We start from the raw sequence: 22727 nt of genomic DNA, 5'->3' as shown, positions 1-22727 counted from the left end.
ATGCTGTATAACGTAATTTAGCGTATGTTACGTCACTTAAACTCAGTTGACATTACTAACATTAGACCTACTGTAGTACTATTAATAGCAATGACATGATTATTGTATATATTTATACATTGTATATGAACCCAGGTATAGGGCTATGCATAGATTATTAGTGATTGAACCTGAGAGTCAATCACAACATTGAACACTTGTACGGTAATCATGTAGTGGTTATTTAAGATTATGAATTTAAGGACTTCCGGTGGTGCTGCTGGGGAGAGCACTCCATTTCCCCAGGCTGTCCTGGGAGAAATCCAAGTTTGCGTTATTTCTGGGGTACATAGATACCCCAATCCGACCCTTGCAAGTGGGTTGGAAAGCAGGAACTCCCTGCAGCCCACAAACGCGGTTTGACCTCCTAGGTACTCTGAGGGGGCTTTTTAAGCCCCTCGGAGTCCTGGACGCCGGTCCTGCGAGGGCACTAGGGAAGGACATCGCCAAAACGCAACTTAGGCATCAAGCTCCACCCTCCACCACCTTAATACCAACATAAGGACTACATAAAGAAAAGAACCTCACCTCTTGACACCCAAGTGAGTACAAAAGAACTCTTCGTCTACTTACTGGAAACTTGAACAGACGGGGGGCTGATAAGAATATTTCTGGGACCCCCATTCCTCCTTAATCCGAACTGAAAAAGTTTGATCTGAGTTAGCCATCGGGATTAGCGACAGGAGCCTTATCAATCCGATCAGCCTAAACCATAATAAAGAGTCGGAAGGATACCTTTTGATTGACAAGAACTATCACCAATGGGTCCAAGGGAAGGGGAGGGTGATTTTTCTTCCTGATTTTCCGGCGAAGAATATCCTGCCACGTTTGCAGTAAGGGAGCGCCTGGAACGGAAGACCCTCTATAACAACCTATCTATCATCGGAACTAAAATAACAGGAAGTAGTTGTAGGACCGATTACGCGTCGCACTCGAGTTACTTGGAAATCATTCCTGAAGGAACAACCATCGAGAAGAGGCGGTAGAAGGTCCACGGCACTAGCAACTTCCTGTATACTTCCTGATCAGCCCGACCTAGAGCGACCGAAAAAAACTCACTGGTATTTCAAAACTTTAAAACGCAATTCTAGAGCCTATTTCGACTCTTTTCAACCCGAAAAAATTATAAGGCTGATGTTTGAATTATTATCTTTTAATTAGAACTTTAAAGGCCCTGTCTGTGGACATGTATTTTACCAGCTTCTTTTGGCTTAATACATAGCCCTGCTCCTATGAAAGCAAAGGGAATTCTACAGAATTCAAACATGGAAAAAAAAAATACAGGACATGCTTGCTAAACATTCTGAGGCGACAATTAAACAATTAAAACAGATTTCAACACAGATGGCTCAACTGATTTCAATGATGACGACTCTTGACCAATCATCACAGGTAGGCAATCAGAAGTTGGATCTGGTTATAGAAGACATAAAAGTCTTGAAAATTCAAACGATGACCACAAATACAGACATACAAGCAATGGACTCTTCTGCCCAAAAAGTCATGGAAGAATACAAGGATACAAAGAAGAAGACAGAAGTTCAAGAAAGCAACCAGCCGGCGATAAAGAGATCAGACATACAAGAAATAGACTTTTCATTTAAAAAAGTCATGGAACGACGTGTGGATATAAGGAAGAAGAGAGCAGGTCAAGGAATACAGATTGAAGCCACGATGGAGATGAAGCCCAGAAAGAGTTATTTTTGGATACGTATCCTGTCTGAGGAAATGAGAGAGAACAAAGAAATCCTGTTCCCATACCTGACTGGCCTATTTCAGTTACAGAAGGAAGTATTAGACCATGGTTAAAGGATTGATTTAAACATGATTGCTGGATCCAAAGGTTTTGATAGTGTAGACGGGTGGCATGGCTATTAATGATGTAGTGGAATTAAGATTAAGATATCATTTTGGGAATAAAGGGCTAGAAATTCTTGAGAAAAAAAGACTGGATTGTTAAAATGTTTGAAGTGGCAGAAATGGCAAAACTCACAGCTATTCTAAATGAAGAAAATGACGTTCGGTTTCTGGGGGAATGGGGGGCGTGGGTGCATTATTGTGAATATGAGTTAAAATTGGGAAGAATGGAAGAATATTTTCTAATCTGATCCAGAGGATTATTTTTGGTTTTTTTTATAATGAATAAGCATAATTATATTTACTAACAGATTATGGTTTTTTTTATACAGGATATTGATAGTTTATTAAGATTAGATTAACCACGACGAGATGAACTTTTTATTAAGAGGAAGATAGAGGTGAAGGGGAAGTCAAAATTTTCCATTTCTTTTTTTTTTCTTTTTTTTCTTTATTATATGTTATGGAACTATAACAACTTTAGGTTAGAATTGAAATTTTATATTGTCATAGATGTTGTTTAATGCAATGGAAAATTTTTAGTATAAAATCCAATAAAATCTATATAAAAAAAAAAGATTATGAATTTAAGATGCAGTACTAATAACCAGGTATTGATAGTTCGTGAATATATAAATGGATAAGCTTTTTAATTGTGCAAGTTGAGAAAATTGTTGAATGTAGTCTGGTAGACCTATACATAGATGAGGCTAGATCAGTGCCAGACACCCTAGCTATGCCAGTAAGCTAGATCTAGGTCTTGTCCAGCAGTTTTGTGAATCAGCACACAGTAGAGAGTTTGTATTAATTAAAGGAATGGCACGTTCATTATGGAAGCAGAATGTTTAAATATTTAGGTCTTGTTGCAAGCACACTTATATAATATAACCCTACATCGGACTGGTGTGGGACTAAATACTAAATATTTAAGATATATATTTCCAGGTGAATAACCCTTTCAGCAGAAATGAAACGTCATGTTTTGAGTGGAGCACAGAAGAGGAAGAGAGCTGCAGAGGAGAAGGAGAAAATAGGAAAACTTCCAAAATTAACATCGTGGTTCAACACAGGTGCAACGACAGCCACTCATACCATTCCTTCAGATATAGCATCCACATCTACATCCATTCCTGCTACCAATCATCCAGTTTCAGCAGACATACCATCAGTGCCTGTTGATGCTGGTGGTGACATTTCACAAGAGGAAATACCCAAATCTGTAACAGTAAAGGAGTTTGCAGTCCAAGACACAGATCTGGTGCTATGGAACATTAATGATACTAACACAATAGATTACTGGATTTGTGGTGTGCCCTCATCATGTCAGAATCATGATAGCAACCTTTCAAACTCACACAGAGTGTATAAAACAGCTGGAGTAGAGAATATGAAAGCAAGGTATTTATCAAACGATGTGTTCAAACGTGAACTGCGGAATGGCAAGTGTGTAAAACGTGAATGGCTACTCTATTCACCATCCCAAGGTCATTTGTACTGCTTTGTATGTCGCCTATTGTCCAAGAAAGAATCTCCCTTTGTTACATTGGGGTTCAATGACTGGAAGCACAGCAATGTTATTGCAGAACATGAAAATGGAGAAAAACATTGAAAGTGCATGACAGCATATTTGATAAGGCATAAAGAAACTGGAAGTGTAGATTCTTTATTACTTGAGCAACATCGCTCAGAGCAGGAATATTGGCATAAAGTGTTGACATGTGTGGTTTCTGAAATTCGATTTCTTGCCTCCAGAGGTTTGCCATTTCGTGGAGAAAATCAGATTACTGGGTCAGCAAAAAATGGCAACTATTTAGGTATACTAGAGCTGCTGAGTGATTTTGACCCTTTCTTGGAAGAACATCTCAAAATGTATGGAAATACTGGGAAAGGGAATCCGTCATCTGCAAATATTTGTGAGGAATTTATTGAATTAATGGGACAACAGGTTCTTTGTACTATTCTTGAAGAAGTAAGAGTCAAAGTATTATTCAATAAGTGTAGATTCCGCTCCAGACATCTTACACACAGATCAACTGACATTTACTGTCCAATACATTAAAGGCTGTGAGCCTGTGGAACGTTTCTTGATGTTCATCCCCACCTTTTCTCATGGAGCAAAGGATCTAACAGACACTGTTGTGGATTTTCTTAATGAGAACAACATTCCACTATCAAACTGCCGTGGTCAGTCATACGATAATGCCTCAAATATGTCTGGACGATATACTGGATTGCAAACAAGGATTCATTAACTCAATGAGTTTGCCATCTATGTACCCTGTGCTGGACACAGCCTGAACTTGGTGGGAGTAAAAGCAGCAGAGTGTTGTCTACAGACTGTAAAATTCTTTGACTTTGTTCAGCATCTGTATTCATTTTTTGCTGATTCTACTCATCACTGGAATGTATTGACATCATCTGTAAGAAAAGATTTTGTGGTCAAGCATCTGTCTGACACACGATGGTCAGCACATTTTGATGCTGTTCATGCTCTGTATGGGGGTTTCAAGAAAATAAAACATGCACTGGATTCTCTATCAGCTGACAATGAACAGCAAGGCGAGAGGCAGAAGGATTGAGCAAAAAAATGGGAAACCTGGAAACAATTTTTCTCACAATTCTTTGGAATAACATGCTAGAAAGAATGAACAAAACAAGCAAGGTCCTGCAATCAAAGGATGTGAACATTCTTGTTGCCACAAATCTTTTTGAGTCTATGAAAACCTATCTTCTGGAAACTAGAGACAAATTTAATGAATAAGAATTCAAAGCCAGGAGTATGTGTCCAGATACAGATTACAGTGATGGGAAAAAACGGGAACGAAAACGAAGTGTGCGTCTTAGTTGATATAATGGATCAGAAGAGGTACTTCTCAGTAAAACCGAAAAGTTCAAGGTGGAAACTTTCCTCCCTATTCTGGACACTCTAATCTTTGAACTGACAAAATGTGCACAGGCTTATTCACAGATTGGAAATGTGCTCTCTTTCTTCAGTGAATTGAAAACTATTGCTTCTGATGCACTAAAGAAAAAGAGTGAACATCTAGCTAATATGTATCACAAAGACCTGAATTATGATGACCTTTTAAATGAGTGTGAGCATCTCAAGCACTACATGGATCTTGATGAAAATTGTGAGACTCTCCCTGCACTGTACAGAAAAATAATTTCAGACAATTTGAAATCTGTATTCCCGAATATTGAAATTGCACTCAGAGTGTTCATGTGCATGATGGTGACCAACTGTACAGGGGAACAATGGGGCAGCATCGTTTGAACTGGCTTTCACTCATGTGCCTGGAAAATGACATCCTGAAGACCGTTGACTTCAAGCCAATAATAAAGCAATTCTCTGAAAAGAAATGCCGCAAATGCTTGTAATAATAAGAAGTTCATAGTAATTTCATACTCTAATCAGTGTGGTTTACTGAGTATTGTTGAGTTTTTCAAGCCTTGTGTATTGTTCAAATGTTTATCATGTTGATTAGTTGCTTCTGTACAGCATGTTTTTAATGTTTTAACACCAGTTTTGTTGAAGTGCCATTAAAATAAATATATGTTTAATATTATCGACCATTTACTTTTTATTCCTGTGAGTGGTTGTCGTAGGGGCCCCAGCACACTGGTTTGCCCAGGGGCCCATAATGCTGTTAAGACGGCCCTGCTCCATCCTTTCTGCATGCCCCTTGTCAGCCAAAGACTACAGAATCCTTCCCGGTCCCCCTGGCAGTTATTTCAGTCTTTCACCACCTATAGTTTTTAGAGCGCTTCTGAAAAGTGGGATATATCATTTTTAAATCATGAAAAATCCTTGTGGGTCTTTGCCCCATCTATTCTGGATCTCTGCTTCATCCCTGCAAAGGGGACGGGGAGGGGGGTGGACCCACACCTTTAAGGGTCCTCTCAAACAAGGGATTTCCACAGAGGTCACCTTTTGCCGGGCTAGGCTGAAAAAACCTATGCTGGGCCAAATTCCTCCTTGGACAGAGCTCTGCCAACAGCCAAGCCTGTAAAAGTTTGCTGGGCAGAAAACCCTGCTGTGTCCCACGCGGCCTACTCCGAGGAAAAGATGCGGGGTGGGGACTGCAGCCTCACAGCCCAATCCTGCGCAGAAATAAATAAACCCCACCACGCTGGATGTGCCTTAGTCCCAGGGCCCTGTGCTCAGGATCGCAACCGGGCTAAAGGCGGGGGGGGGGGTTCATCTTGCGTGTCTCCCCCCTCCCCAGCGGCTGTCAACATCTAAACGAACTCTTCCAAACGGGTCCCCTTCCTTTCCCTGGCAGCTCCTGATCCCTGGCAGGGCTGAAGCCGATCCTCCCGATTGATCTCGATCCCTGGCAGGGCTGAAGCCGATCCTCCCGATTGATCTCGATCCCTGGCAGGGCTGAAGCCGATCCTCCCGATTGATCTCGATCCCTGGCAGGGCTGAAGCCGATTCTTCCGATTGATCTCGATCCCTGGCAGGGGTGAAGCCGATTCTCTCGTTTGATGTCATTTCTGTCTCCCTTTGCTGCCGTTCTTCCCCCCTTCCTCCTCTTCCCGGTTTCTTATCCCACCCCACCCCCGTCTCTGTCCTCTCTCCTCCCTTTCCTCCTCTCCCCCCCCCATCACCTCCTCCCAGAGAGAGAAAGAGGCATTGCAGCTTTAAAGGGAGGTCCACGTGAGCCGCGGTGTGTTTCCATTGATTGCATCTCCCAGCTCCGCCGCTGTGTCTGAAACTGACACAAGGCGCCGCGCTCGGGCTCCCGCCGCAGTTTTGCGGGGCAGGCGGCAAAGGGACGTGCGGGGCTGAGGCGGCGGCGGAGGAAGTTCGAGCCCCGGAACCCCCCGCGTGGGTCGATCGGCGGCGACTCGGGCCGGGGAGGGGGGGAGACCCCCGGAGGCTTTGGTTCGCTGCTCCGACCCACCATCTTTGCCTGGGGGGGTCCCCTGCTTGGGGGCAAGAGGGGGGCTGCTGGCGAGCCGATGAACCCTTCCAGTTTGGGGTGAGGGAGGGGAAAGGAAGAAGGTGTTTTTTTTTGGGGGGGGGGATCCCACCAGCGGCAGTTTTCAGAGCCTTCCCAGCCCCACTGTTGCGCCCATGCCGGTCTTGTCAGTTTCGTTTTAGGAATTGAACTGCAGGGGCTTTAAAAAAAAATGGGGCGGCCGGTGCCTCCAACTCTCTTCCTTTTGCTGGTGGGGCTTCTGAGAGAGTCTCTGGGAGGATTTCCAAACACCATCAGTATAGGTAAGCTTCGATCCCACCTCCCCACCCCTCCAAAGCTTAAAATATATGTATATCAGTGTTTCAATGCGGGGGAGGGGGAGGAACCTGTCCCCACTGTTTTGAATCTTAAACTCTCGTCTGTGGCTTCTCTCCCCCGGGGGTTCTTGGCATCTTTTTTTAGTTCGATTATCCTAGGGCAACTCACGACCCTATTGACAAATAGGGGGAGACGGAGAGAGAAAACTGCATCGCGTTGCATAGATTAAGCCTGGGGGTGGTGGGGGTGGTGGACGGTATGATGGAATGGCAGCGTTAATAAGAATGGTGTTAATGGCATTGTTATTAGCAGGGCTTGCCACCCTGCGGAAGTCGTCCCCCCCCTCAAAAAAAAAAGCCCACCCCTGGTTTTTAAGGATGCGGCATAGAAAGTCGCTAATCCTCAGCCGTTATCTCCTCTGGACTCCAGTGGCCCAACGCGTCCATTGGCTTCAGTGGGGCGAGATCGCATAGGGGACTGGGGGTCTGGAACCCCCGCTGGACCCGGCGCCAAAACTCCCTTCGATCCGAATCGCGCACACGTCGTTCCTCTCGGATAGCGAGGGCCGACAGTACTGTGTAGTTGACGGGGCGCGTTCCTGGCTTTGCCTTGCCCCCCACTGGAACGGCCCCCCTGGGAGGGTCCCTGGCTCCGGGGTAAAGCCTCTGCTTGGCATGCAGAAGGTCCCGGGTTCGATCCCCGGCATCTCCAGTTCAAGGGACGAGGCGAGTAGGTGATGTGAAAGACCCTGAGACCCTGGAGAGCCGCTGCCGGCCTGAGTAGACAATACTGACTCTGATGGACCAAGGGTCTGGTTCAGTAGAAGGCAGCTTCATGGGCCTTGGGCTGAAGGCAAGGAGAAGACCCCAAATGCGGCTGCAATTCTAAGACGGGGCCCTTACCAACAGGAAGCATCTGAATTTGGGGTGGGGGGAGTCATGCCTCTAGGCTGGCTTTGGGGAGGGGGGACCACCAACGTACCAGGGGGAGGGCGGGCGAATGGCTACAACAAACCTCTGGAAGTTTTTAAGAAGAGGTGGGACGGCCATCTGTCAGCAATGCTGATTCTGTGATCTTAGGCAAATGATGAGAGGGAGGGCATCTTGGCCATCTTCTGGACGTGGAGCGGGGGTCACTGGGGGTGTGGGGGGAGGTGGTTGTGGGTTTCCTGCATTGTGCAGGGGGTTGGACTAGATGACCCCGGTGCTCCCTTCCAACTCTTATGATTTTGTTCTATGATTCTAATCAATTGCCCGGCTGCGTCGTCGAAGGGGCTCCGTTTGCGGCCCCTTAGTCGGAGGACAACTCTTTCCCCCCCCACCCCTCCGGGTTGTGGGGAGCTGAGCGCTGCCAGGCGGTGTTTAAAAATAGCGTCGGCTTCCTCGTCTCCAAAGGCGCCGTCCCTCCGCGAGTTAAGTCGCAGCAGCGTCTCCCCTCCACACTGCGGAAGGCGGCTGCTGAACTCGGAGCCGGCTGTCGGCTTGGGAACGTGCACGCACGGGGATGGGGGAGAAGTTTAGGCACCGGGATGCCTCTTGAGCACCTTTCTTTAAAAAAAAAAAATCCTTCCTCCGCGGCAACTTTTGATCCCTGCCGGTCTGTAGGGAAACCTCTGCACGCAGCGATTCCAAACTGCAGCCCTACTTCGGGGATGGGGCCCCCGAGGTTCAGATCTTTCCCCTCTCCCCCTTCCACTCACCTCTTTGCAAGTTAAGACGATTTTTTAAAACAAAAAAAAATGGTTCGATGCTGAAACTCTTGAGGCTCTTGGTTGGCTCCCAGGTGCTGGGGACTGAAATTGTGGGTTTACTCAGAAGGAAATCCTGCTGAGTGCAGTGAGGTTTACTCCCTGTACCTAACACTTTCCTGGTAGCGATCCCCATTGAACAGACCTGAGTAGGATTCTGAGTAGACCTGTTTCGATTGGCATTGTTAGCGCTTTAGCAAGGAATGATGTGTCCTTTTCACGCTTCTCCTACTCATGCTTACTCTGAAGTAAGTGCAATAGGGTTTAATGGTATTTCTTTCCTAACAAAACTGCCCTCTTGTGTCCTGTAGTTCTCAGTGGGGCTTACTTCAGAGTAAACATGGCTAGGATTGGCCAATGCCCATCAAATTCCATGTCTCTTATGTCGAAGCAAGGATGCATAGGGTAGCAACCTTTACATTTTACATTGATGTTAACATTAAGCACAAACTGATACTGTAGGGCAATATGAGCTGGTTTCCTTAGTGGCCCAAAGAATGAGCTGTGATCTGGGTTCAAAACTCCCCTCTGCTATGCCCTCACTAGATGGCCTTACACAAGCCATTCTCTCTTGGCCTCTGTTCAAGTCAGCCTACCTTATGGGGCTGTTGTAAGGATTCCAATCAATGTACGTGAACACCGATCTCTAAATGTTAAGCATTAAGAATACGGGATGGATCTGTTTTGTATGGAAATGCATTGCTTCGGAGTTCTTATTACACCTGCAGATCAGTTACAGATCAGTTCTTATTATGCCTGCAGATCAGTTACAGACCCTTTCCATAGTCTGAGGTCCTTGTTTTACAAAAAGCACTTGTTCTTCATTGCAGGAGGGCTGTTCATGAGAAACACGGTCCAGGAGCACAGTGCATTCCGATTTGCTGTACAGTTATACAACACGAACCAAAATTTCACAGAAAAACCTTTCCACTTGAACTATCATGTTGACCACCTGGATTCCTCCAACAGCTTTTCGGTCACCAACGCATGTAAGTAGCTGGGGGTGCCTGTTTGTAAGCCTCTCCTTTCTCCCACCCACCCCCGGACCTATTTTAGCCCTGATTTGCTATCCGGAACTGCAGTTCATATTTGGTAAATGACTGCCAAAGAGGCTTTCTTTCCTCTTCCAGTATTGTACGTGGGCCCATGATGGTTAATAAAGATTTGATTCTTATTACGTAAAAGTGGCTCCCCCTCCCAATCTAACTGAATGGTTCAGAACAAGTTCTACAGTGATAGTTTTAGTGTCTGCTGCTTTGACTGCTAACAATAGTAGGTATTTAGCAACAGCTTGGATATAAGGAGGGGGGGCATTATTTCTGCAAATAACATTGCACCGGAACAAAATGTGGCAAATGCAGTTTAAAGTGACCTTGAGGTGATGGAGCAAGATGGGTTTACTGGCCTCCTTCTTTGCCTTAAAATAGCCTTTCTTCTTGCCGAGAATGTCTTGCTACAAACCAGTGAGAGACTGTGCAAACTGATGAATGCTGCCAGGGAGGGAGGGAGGGAGGGAGGGAGGGAGGGAAGGGGGTGGGGAAATGGTGTAGAAAGGCTGGCAGTCTTTGGGGGGGTGGAATTAGCAGTGGAAATGTGTGTGTGTTTTTCATACCTACCAATGCTTTACTAGAGAGAGAGAGAGATGCAGACCAAACAGCAAAAGAAGACAGCACAGTTAAAAGGAGCCAACCCATCTGTATGGCAGCCTGACCTGTCTAAGAGGCCCCTGTCATAATTGTGTTTTTTTTAAAAAAATATTTTATTAGGGTGGAAAGAGTTGAGAGCACAAGCGCATCTCTGACTGTATGCCAGGCTGGCTTTAAAATCCAAGGCAAGAGTTTGAGAAGCAGAGAACAGGAGTGCTGATGAATCCCTATGAAATCCTGCACAGGGAGCGTTGCCAGGTTGGAAGGTGGCAGACCTGAAGTTATCAGAATTGCGTTAGGACCTTCAGGACCCTGGTCAGCAACTGGTTAGGTTAGGGAGCCGCCAGCTCCGGAGAAGGACTAGAGTGCCTCCTTGGCATTCTCCCCTTTGCCAAGTACTATTGGTGCACAGGCTGTTCCTTCCCCACCATTACTTTTTTGATGGGCAGTAGGGGGGGCAATTTATCACTTTGGGGGTAGATTTGACCCAGAAGCCTCAATGTGTCAATTAGTCCCTCTCTTATAAAGGCAATATTTTCTTTCTTGTGGGGAAGGCTGATTTTCTAACAGTTAGAGCAGTTCCTCAGTGGAACAGGCTTTCTCGGGAGGTGGTGAGCTCTCTTTCCCTGGAGGTTTTTAAGCAGAGGCTAGATGGCCATCTGTCAGCAATGCTGATTCTATGAACTTGGGCAGTTCATGGGAGGGGGAGCATCTTGGCTATCTTCTGGGCACTGGGGGTGTATGGGGGAGGTAGTTGTGAATTTCCTGCATTGTGCAAGGGGTTGGACTAGATGATCCTAGTGGTCCCTTCCAACTCTATGATTCTATACTGATTGACTGTAAGTTACTATTGTAGTGGGTTTTGTGTAATGTTGACCTCACTTTTGCAACACTACCTAATAAGGATGGGGAGAGGGTACTGGGAGAATGCAAAGAACTGACCTTCTGGGATGCCTGTCTACGTATAAGCAAGCCTGTTGATTTATAAGGAAATCTATTGTGTGTGTTTTTTTATGAGGACACCCAGCATTGCAATTGCTTCCTGCAAGTTTCTCTCTGTGTGTGTGTGTGTTAAGTCTTTTCCAACTCATGGCAACCCTATGAATCAGCATCCTCCAAAGGGTCCTATCCTTAACAGCCTTGCTCAGATATTGCAAACTGAGGGCCGTGGCTTCCTTTATAGAGTCAATCCATCTCTTGTTGGGTCTTCCTCTTTTCCTGCTACCTTCAACTTTTTCCTAGCATGATTGTCTTCTCCAGTGACTCTTGTCTTCTCATAATATGTCCAAAGTACGACAGCCTCAGTTTAGTCATTTTAGCTTCTAGGGTCAGTTCAGGCTTGATTTGATCTAAAACCCACTGATTTGTTTGTTTGTTTGTTTTTGGCAGTCTAGGGTATCAGTAACACTCTCCTCCAACACCACATTTCAAAGGAATCTACTTTCTTCCTATCAGCTTTCTTCATTGTCCAGCTCTCACACCCATACATAGTAAGAGGGAATACGATGGTATGAATTAACCTGATCTTGGTTGCCAGTGACACATCCTTACACTTCAGAATCTTTTCTAGCTCCTTCATGGCTGCCCTTCCCAGTCTCAATCTCCTTTTGATTTCTTGGCTGCAGTCTCCCTTTTGGTTGATGATGGAACCAAGGAATAGAAAGTCTTCAACAATTTCAATTTCCTCATTGTCAACCTTAAAGTTGGGTAATTCTCCTGTAGTCATTACTTTCTACTTAGTTTCTACTTAGCTCTATATACAGCTTGGGATTCATGCTTTTGAAAAGTTAAATGAAACATCAACGATCCAAGTGCAGTTAGGAATGCTGGCTTTTTCAACCAGCGATTGTAGCTGTGCCTTTAACACCTGCTAGATAAAGGGGCAGTAGTGGATGGCCCAGGCTAGCCTGATCTCGTCAGATCTCAGAAGCTAAGCAGGGTCATCCCTGGTTAGTATTTGGATGGGAGACCACCAAGGAATACTAGGGTTGCTGTGCAGAGGAAGGCACTGGCAAACCACCTCTGTTAGTCTCTTGCCATGAAAACCCCAAAAGGGGTCGCCGTAAGTCGGCTGTGACTTGATGGCACTTTACACACACAGTAGGGAAGGATGCTTGCACCTCCATGGTCTGAAAAGCATCACTTGCTGATTTCTGCAAGCTGCTGGGCAAGTCACAAGAACAGGGCAGGGTGTTTTTTTTCTGGTGTGTTGGCAACCCTAGCTATAACTTTTTTTTTAAGGATGCACATAAATCCATCTGTATTTTGGATTTTATTTTCATAATCCTGTCCTGCACAAACAGCTCTTTTAACAAAGATCTGAATCTTCAATGACAGTAATCCTTTCAGTGGAACCCATCTCTATAGATTTAAACTAAAGAGATTAAATTGTTGGTTAATATTTTTTTCCTGTAGGGCCCTCTCCTTCTTAGATTCCACTAAGATTTCTGGTAGGGTTGGCCCAAACCTTTTTGGCTTCTGAGAGGGAAACTCCTTGTAGTTCATGTTTCTATAGCTTAAAAACATATAACAATGAAATTGTTGATATCTCGCTGGTCCTTTGTGGGGTCCAAAATCTAATGCCTGAACTGACCCCACCTCCTTTCTGCCTTATGGTAGAGCCTTCCACTGGCCCAAACATCTATGGAATTTAATACAATATATTCATTTTGCATCTGCAGTAGCATATTTTATGTTGTGTTAAGTGTCACAAGAGTCCTTTATTCTCCCGTGTTTGTCATTTTAATGTCTCTGAGCAAATCTAAAATAATATAGGAAAGGTCGAGTATATATTATTTTCCCTCCATAAGTGCACTTTCAACTTAATCTGGTGTGGGTTAAAGCAAACCGGAATCCTGTAGCACCTTAAAGACTAACATGTTTAATTGTGGCTGAAACTCTCATGGACTGGAGCCTTCTTCATCAGTGCGTGAGAGAGATCCTTGGTTGGCGGGTGTTGTGTGCATCTGCATACACACATTCATGCTTATGGAGAAAAAATGCTTATGGAGAAAAAATGGTAAACAGCAGCTTCAAAGGGCCACAAAAGACAAAAAGTACAAAGTTGTGGCAACATTTTGGTAATTGATTCCATAAGTTAAGTATGGATTGTGTGAGGAAGTAATTTATTTGGCTTCTACTGACAATCCTCTCAAGTAACCTTGAGTTCAAGTATGGTATGCTTGTGTGTCTGCCATCTAAGGATCCATCTGATGAAACCTTATGTCACAAAAAAATGTCAGTATTTAAGATGTCATAAAACTCCTGCATTTGTGATATTCACATAGCCATCATTCAAGGATTAATGTGGTTTAGTTGTTCCATAATATCCTGACCACATGAATGGCTTGAATGGTTAGAAGTGGATTTTGTCTACTTCTTTATATCTTATGGGTTCTATATTCCTTAGCAACTGTACACCTGGAAGCCAAAATGGTATTCATTTTCTCTCAAGCTATCTCTGATATTCCCTGTGAACTAAAGTAAAAGGTTTTATGATATGTACTACCACTGAGGGAAGGGGAGGCGGCACAGTATAGCCAAATCTTGTCAGACCTCAGAAGCTAAACAAGGTCAATATTTGCATGGGAGACCACCAAAGGAAGACTGCAGAGAAGGCAATGGCAAGCTACCTCTGCTTCTCACTTGCCTTGAAAGCCCCTTGCTGGGGTCACAATAAATCGGTTGCAACTTGACAGCACTTAACATGCATACAACTGGTGAGAAACTATGGGCCAAGAAGCAAAACCGACTTTAATTCTTGCCTTAAGGGACCCTGTCCAATTGTTCCTGAAGTAAAACTTTAAGCAAATTTCAGGGCTTCATCTTCAAACAGGACCTTGAGCAATGTTGAGGGTTCATGCAGATAATTCTACTACAGGTGTACCTCAAGGGCATTATGAGTGTTGATAAGACTATTGAAATGTATTGTGGGCTGAGAAATCCTTCCCCAGAAATCTCCTTTTGAGTGCCAGAGCTGAGCCCAGAACACACACAAATGAGAATACTTCTGTGCATATATAGAATAACTTTTCATTGCTGTAGAGTAACCACAGCAGGTGTTTAGAGCTTGGAACTAGTGAAAGGGGATGAATATGAACCCTGATGTAGCTGAGGTTCTGGAGGTGGTACTTGATAATGCTGAGGCTCAGGGGTGGTGAGTGAGCTTTTTAATGTTAAAAGTTGTTAATTAAAACCCGGCATTAAAAATCCAGCAGGAGCATGAAAACAATGTATTGAGCAGCTCAAAGAGAATTTAACAGTTTTCAGACTAAAAGCGCACACACAGCCCATTCCTGAGCCTTCAGCAGCCGAGGACAGCATGGCTGAGGCACCGCTGCAGCACCTCCAAAGCCATTTCCCGGCCGCCGAAAATCTTTTGAAGGTTCTTTTTAATGGGGTATTTTGCCCTATTGAAAACAGCAAGGCTGCACCAGCAAAAAGCAACACTGTTCTCTCTGTCCATATACCCAGGGCGAAAGGGGTCAAGAAGCTGCCTACTGGCAGCTCTGCCCCAGCACACCCTGGGAATGCCCACCGGGATGCTGGCGTGGGGCTTCGCGCCAGTGGGATGCCTACTGTCAGCTCCGCCCCTGGCATATCCAGGGCAAAAAGGGGTCAGGAAGCTACCTACTCCTTCCGGTACTCTTGCCCTTAGCCATTTAGTCCTTTGAAGGTAAAGAACGAACACTTTCAATTGTGATTGTAAACAAAAGGGCAGCAAGTGAAATTATTTCAAGACAGGACTGATACGACCCCTGTACCCTGACCTTGACAGAAGCCTGACTGCCAAATTTTGGGCCAGGCTGAAGTTTCTGGATGGCTTGTAAAGGCAGCCCCATGTAGACTGCATTGCCATCATCTAACCTGGATGGAATCAGAGCATGGATTGCGGTGGCTAGATGAGAGATTTTAACTAGCACAAGGCCTTGAGGAACGAACGGGCAAATGGAGATTCTATTTGACTATCACGTCTAATTTGCCACAACAGCTCATGAGCCGGTGGTGTCAGATTAGGATCTGGGAGTTCTGGATTCAAATCCCAATCTGACATGATACTTGCTGGATGCCTTTAGTTCAGCGCAAGAGAGTGTTTCCAGCCCTTCTTCCAGGGTTGTTGTGAGGGTAACCTGCAGAAGGGAGGAACATGTATGCTGCTCTGAACTCCCTGGAGGAAGGATGGGATAAAAGTGCAAATGTACAAGGTGGGTATTCCCCCCGTTAATTAATTTAATCTGAACCAGAGGCGATCACTGCTTCTTGTAGCAATGAATTTCAGAAGTTGCTTATGGGAAGCACTTTCTTTTGACTCAACTGAGACTTCTCTTAAGTGGACAACCCTGAGATCTAGTATGATTTGAGAAGGAGAAAAAAAAATCCTCTCTGTTCACATTCTTCATACCCCAATTTATAGAGCAGCACCATCCGTGCCTAAGAAAACTGGATAAAAGATGGGGAAAGGTGACCTTGTCTCGAGTGAAATGATCGCATGGTGATGTATTGCAGCAGCGGGGGGGGGGGGGATATTATTTGTGGTCCTGCCCACTGAACATGTAAGTCGTTGCAGCTACAAATAAATAACCCGGAAGGCTGCCATGCTTCCTCAGACTGGAAAGTAATTGTCTTTGAAAAGTCAGAACGTTCATACATACCAATCTGTGAGGCTGCTCTGCTGGCTTGCTACAGGGTATAAAGATGATCCCGCCTAGCCACTGCCAATTAGAGAGCCCTTTGCTGACGAGGTAGTGGTTCATTTTTGTTTCTAGTGTATTAGCGAATGAATTTTCTTCTTAGAAGCGTTTGGCTTTCCTTTTTAAAAAGTGTATTCCCTCCCTCAAGGACCTTTGTACAACCCTGGGAAGGCCTGTGGCTCATTATTTGTATCCAGAAGATCCCAGCTCAGTCCTTGGCCTCTCCAGTTAAAGGGTATCATAGACAATACTCAGCTTGTGGGGTCAGCTACAGAAAGAGGGTGGGAAGACTTTTTGATAAATATTCAGGTACGAGCAAGCTTTAGAGATGAACACATGAAGCTGCCTTTTACTGAGTCAGACCCTTGGTCCATCAAAGTCAGTATTGTCTACTCAGACTGGCAACGGTTCTCTAGGGTCTCAGGCAGGGACATCACCTACCTGCCTAGTCCCTTTTAACTGAGATGCCAGGGATTGAACCTGCTGGGACCTTCAGCATGCCAAACAGATGCTCTACCACTGAGCCACAGCCCCTCCCATGGCCAGGGAGACTTACAGCCCATTCCTAAGGGTGTGTGTGTGTTATGATGGTGGCTGGGAGTTGGGCTGCCACATTGCCTCCTCAAAGGCATCCCAGTAGCCAAAAAGAAACTTTACATCTGTAAAAAGTAAAAAATAGAAAAATCCCCAATAGGCCTCATTGGGCTATGACAGCAAAAAAAAGTGTTGTAGCTACGCTGCTTCAGGGAGGGGCATTCCCAGGGTGAAAGGGGGTGGGAAGCTCTGCCCCCAGGATGCCTCCCAGGATGCCTGCATGGGGACTTGCCCCTGGAACTCTGCCAAAAGGCAGCACCCAAGCCCCGAGCCGCCGCATGTCATCCTGGCACCAGTGTGGATGCCACCTGGGATGGTATAAGTGCTCCTTATCATGGATTAAATGAGCACTTATGCTGGCATGGGGTCATGCCAGCTCCTAAGAAGCTGCCCCCTTCTTTCAGTATTGAATCTGGTTTAACGATCATTGTTTCTCCAGAGAACTTTGGAAATGTAGTTCTATGTAATTCTCAAGATTCTTTCTTGTGGCTGGGAGGGGAACCATGACAGTTAAAGCCATTATAATGCCAACAGGGCCTCATTATAATGTCTGCTGCAAGGGATGATGGGGAAATTTGGGTGATCTGAATCATCTTGTAATTTGCTGACATTCTGAGGTACAGATGGAGCTCAATTTTTTAGAGATATTCTATGGCTTTTATATTACATGAAAAGAAGTTGAAGTTCAAAAAAGACGAGGTTCAAATATTTAATTCCTGGCTCACCTCAACTATTCATTTATCTTGCAGTTGGATGCTTTTTAGGGATGTTTTCCCATTCTTCCATAGGTCATTCAGAGATCATTTGATATACTCATTTTAAATGTTTGTAGAGTCAATCCTAAAACAAGCAAACAAACAAAAATGCTTAACTAAAGTGAGCTCCCATTCTGAAGAAAGGAAAGGCCTCCCTGTCAACCAAGTACTATACACCTTGATGGTGTCTTAACACAGCATCACGTTGCGTGAGGATTGGGCAATTGGTGTTTTTGTTGTTGTTGAAAATGTGTCTTAGAGCCTGAATACTATGAATCCAGGTTTATGAATGTGAGGCCAGCATGAGAATGTTGCATCTGAATCCACAGTTCAAAATGGAAATAATGTGAATGAATTTCATGTGTTTATCAATAGGGATGCCAGGTCCCTCTTTGCCACCGGCGGGAGGTTTTTGGGGCAGAGCCTGAGGAGGGTGGGGTTTGGGGAGGAGAGGAACTTAGATGCCATAGAGTCCAATTGCCAAAGCGGCCATTTTCTCCAGGGGAACTGATCTCTATCGACTGGAGATCAGTTGTAACAGCAGGGGATCTCCAGCTATTACCCGGAGGTTGGCAACCCTAGTTTATCAAAGAAGGAGAAAGCTTGCCTCAGTTATGGTATCTTTAGTTTGCTGCAATCTTGTGTTCTGGAAGTGGTGCAAAGGTATATTTGACAACCATCATGGAACATCATGGAGAAAAACCATGTGTTGGCATTGACTAAAAATTTCTTCAGAGGTGAAAAACCTTTTCCTTTATTCTTTTTAAAGAGCAAATAATGCTTCTTTTGTTAAATTGCTGCATAAACCTGTGCCCATGACTCAGTATACCTTGAAGCCATATACCATCCTATTGAATGGAAACACGAAATCTGCAAACAACTTGGAGCGGGGTTTTTTTTCTCTTGGTTCTTCAATAAAGCTGCATTTTAAAAAGCAGGAGATCATCCTGCATACGTCTGCATGCTCTGGGGCGGGGGGAGAAGTCCAATGATTTTGGTAACTTGTTTTGTGAATGTGAGCAGTACCATTCAAGCAAGCAGGTGGTCTCAGAAGCATTGCAGGTTTCATTTGGCAGTGCGTGTGCACACACACACACAGAGTGAGACATCTTTGTCAGAACGTATTGGAACAACGTGCTTAAATGCATAATTCCATTTCGATGATATCTACATATAACTCCCCCCACCCCATTCAGGTTTAGATTAAAACCTCTACTGGCATCTGTTACCATTAGTGTCTGTATTATGCTTAAAGTTCTGTAGTTCCCTTTCCCTCGAAATAACACTGCCTGTGTTTCTTCTGTTCTGCACTTGTAGTGCTCTCCACTACATGGCTCTAGCCACTGCAGTGTCTGCTCATTAGCACTCAGATCGCATATTCTCTCTCTCTCTCTCTCTCTCTCTCTCTCTCTCTCTTGCTCTGCACTGTGTCATTGCAAAAAAAAAATTGCTGTTGTACACCTTTATGGCCAACGAATGTTCCCTCGGATTACTGCACGTTTTGCAGGGAATATTTAGGAAAGCCAACTTAACCCTCGGGTTACTTTGTTTACCCCCCCCCCCATGGAATTTTTCCTAGGGGAAGGATTAGCGTTAATACTTTAAAACACACGCATGCACACAAGAACCTTAAGAGAATCTGTTGATCTTAATGAAGGTGGAATGTAGAAAAGGACAGAAAGCTTTGATTGCCAAACTGGGGTGATCCATAGTCTGCAGCTAAGCTGCTTAATCATTTCTGCTGGCCATTCTGTCCTCACTCATATCCTATCTGACATGATCTAACGGGGGTATCTCTGGGCTGGACCACAAGGTTTCTTGCTATGTGTTCAAAATTTTACTCCTCTGCCATATTTCCCCCTGTTGCAAGCCAAAGGGGAAAACCTAATTACCTAATGATCCTTATTTGCTGAAATCGGTTTAGTTGTTTGTTTGGGTACTGGTCTTTGAATAGGGATTTGTGGTTTGACTAACATCTTTTAGCTGTGTTTGTGTCCTTTTGCCATTCATCTTCTGCATTCATAGGGGTGGGATTTTTTCAGAGTGAAAGCATCTGTAGGTTTGGACCCCCTCCCTTCTTTTTAATGCCATGCTAAGTGACAGAGGCACGGATGTAAACAGAGGATAAACGGGACCCGTTTGAATGTCGACTTATTCCTTCCAGCCTCCTCCGACAAGCAGGCAGCAAAGAGCTTTCCTGTTCACTGCTGTACTGCTCAGCGTTTCTTCCTGCCAGTGGACAAACAAGTTGCTTTCCTTGCATCTGGGCTCTCTTTTGACAGCTGCCAAAGGGACGGTGATGTTGAAACTGGTCACCCCACCACTGCCAAAGATGTCTCTGTTAACGGTTGCGCAGATTTCAGAATACAAAATGAAAGGCGCTGGGAAGGATGGGGTTTGCTGTCACAGGTGCAAATTGCCCTTGAGGGCTTGGAAGGACATCCCTGGCTCATTTGCATTGGTTCATTATGTTTTATATGCTGCTGTTGCATAGAGAAGCATGGGGGCGCTTACTGGGAGTTCCCAGGCGATCTCAGTCTGCTGCATTTCACAAAAAAAACCAGGGTCCTCATGCATCCTCGTAACACTCGTCTTCTTATGCCAAGGATCTAGGGTTGCCAACCTCCAGATAGTTAGCAATCCAAAAAGACACTTCTGAACCAATACCTAAGGTTAGTAACTAAGCACAGACTATGGCTATATATAACTCTATGATAAGTGTATTTGAATGATCCACAAAGGCTACAAGGCTAATGTTACATGAAAATTACACTGGTACTACAAAAAGTACGAAAGGTACAGTCACATTCATTCCAAAAATTCTCCCACTATTACAACTGATCTCCAGCTGATCGAGATCAGTTCCCCTAGAGAAAAGTGCTGCTTTGGTAATTGGACTCTATGGCATTGAAGTCCCTCCCCTCCCCAAACCCCTCCTTCCTCAGGCTCCACCCCAAAAATCTCCCGCCAATGGCAAAGAAGGACCTGGCAACCCTACAAGGATCATTGCCTGAGCTGTCCCCTTCTCATGATTCATTGATCACACCTCTTCTCTGCCTGCTGTATTTTGTCATAGCTTGTTCTTCATCAGCTTCCAGTGTGTTTGCAAGCTGATCCTAAGAACATTTAATCTCACATTGGATCTGGTCGTGCTTGGTATAGAAAAGTTACAACTGTAAATGCGTTTAGTATCTGTATAGGAAGTTCTATAGGGCATAAATGGCCTGGAATCAGGGGATGTGAAGGACCATCTACTCCTCTGTGAATCCGCCCCTCTCTGAAGATCAACACCAGATTCCTTGCTGAGTATGCCCCTACCATCTGAGGGCAGGGTCTCCTTTGTGGTGGCGGCCCAGTAGTGACACTGTTGTCCCTATAGCGGCTCACCTGGCACCCATTTACAGGTCCCAGGTAAACGCTGTGTTGCTTGCTCAAGCATTGTGTTCAGGGATGTGTGTGTAAAGTGCCGTCAAGTCACAGCCGACTTATGGCGACCCCTTTTGGGGTTTTCATAGCAAGAGACTAACAGGGGTGACTTGCAAGTGCCTTCCTCTGCACAGCAACCCTGGTATTCTTTGGTGGTCTCCCATCTAAATACTAACCAGGGCTGACCCTGCTTAGCTTCTGAGATCTGACAAGATCAGGCTAGCCTGAGCCATCCAGGGATGGTGGTGGTGTTTTCCCTCTGCTCTTATGGAGTGTGTCAGAACTGCTGATGTAATCTCCTTTCACTTCTCCAACCTGCTGTTTTTAAATTACTCTTTACTGCTGCTTTTATCTGTTTTTTTCTTTGCCATTTTTAAATAGTTTGTGATTTAATTTTTTTGTGGTTTAGCATAAGCTGCTTTGAGCATCTTTTTATAAAAAGGGCAGCCTATTAAATATCTTTAATAAGTAAAAGGCAAGCAGTGCACTGGTATTTCTTTATTTAGGCAACCCAGCTGTAGTCTGGGTCTGGTTATGTGTAGGGATATGCATACCTGAGCTCAAAATACACCCAAAAATGCCTTTTTGGTTGTTCTGTATATTTATGGAACACCTGCTCAAGCCCCTCCCCCCCATAAGAAAGAGCAGAGATCAGGATGGCTGTGGTCACCTTGTTAAAGGGTCTGTAAAACTGCACTCCTGTAGTCCAATCCCCTTCAACCTGTATGAGTCTTCATGGGATACCCGGGTTCTTGGTTCTCGGCAAACCTGGTTCCATTTGCTCTAAAAACACCTCCCCTTCAGACTCCCAGAGAGCCCCCCTATTCCCCTATAGGAAACAATGGGTTCATAAATCTGAAAAAAGCCCACGAAAGTAGACCTGAACTGGCATAGGGATGCTTGAAAATTCAGGATTGCAGTCTTGTTGTCTCCCTTCCCTAAATTCCAAATCTAAATTTTACCTTTTTTTCTTCTTCAAAATGCATGCCTCTAGTTATGTGATTTGGAAAGCAAAATACATATTTCACTAGGAGAAACAGAATGGTCCTATAATATAAAACAGTTTCAAATGAACCTCCTCAGTTGTGTGTGATAAGGGCCGTCAAGTCTCTTCCAACTCATGGCAACCTTATGAATCAATGTCCTCTAAAACATCCTATCATTAACAGCCTTGCTCGAGTCTTGCAGACTTAGGGCCGTGGCTTCCTTGATGGAGTCAATCCATCTCAAGTTGGGTCTTCCTGTTTTCCTGCTGCCTTCAACTTTTCCTAGCATTATTGTCTTTTCCAGTGATTCTTGTCTTCTCATAACCTCCTCAGTTGCAGCATGTGAAATGGCAGGCTGTGCACTCAATGGTGCCTTAATGTTCACAAACACGTTTGTATTTGCACTACTCCCCACAACATCTGTAGGCTAGGTGGAAGCTGCTCAGGAATGGGAATTCTAAAACACATGTGCTTAATTTTTTGAAGGCATTTCCAAAATCTCCTTGGATGGCAACATAAGCTTATTATGGGTAGATGTCAGAAAATTGGGGCAGTCCTTGAAAAATTGGGTCATCTGGAATGTTTGCTTTCTTCCATCCAGATTTTGGTCAGGCTGGAGCCTTAACAATGGTAGCCGCATCCTGTGCCCTTAGGTCACTGGGTTACATCCTAATAATTATTCTGCTGGTGTAAGAGGGAAGAAGGCGCCCCGTGGCGCCTCGTGGTAAACTGCAGTCAAAA

General features: G+C 44.7%; 1 protein-coding gene across 4 annotated transcripts in view; it reads left to right on the top strand.

Moving 5' to 3' along the window:
* Window positions 1-6971: 6971 nt before the first annotated feature.
* Window positions 6972-22727, top strand: part of GRIA3 (glutamate ionotropic receptor AMPA type subunit 3) — a 256155-nt gene continuing 240399 nt past the window's right edge. For all 4 annotated transcript variants that reach the window (XR_008933744.1, XM_056859905.1, XM_056859906.1 and 1 more), the window contains exons 1-2: window positions 6972-7126; window positions 9720-9878. Coding sequence is in view for 3 of the 4 variants with exons in the window: in XM_056859905.1 (XP_056715883.1) it covers window positions 7036-7126; window positions 9720-9878 (250 nt within the window). In the remaining variant the exon portion in view is untranslated. The remainder of the gene's footprint in view (window positions 7127-9719; window positions 9879-22727) is intronic.

This window comes from Euleptes europaea, chromosome 13 (genome assembly GCF_029931775.1).
Source record: "Euleptes europaea isolate rEulEur1 chromosome 13, rEulEur1.hap1, whole genome shotgun sequence".
Lineage (NCBI taxonomy): Eukaryota > Metazoa > Chordata > Lepidosauria > Squamata > Sphaerodactylidae > Euleptes > Euleptes europaea.
Note: the sequence above shows the minus strand (reverse complement) of the source record. Positions and strands in the feature narration are given on the sequence as shown.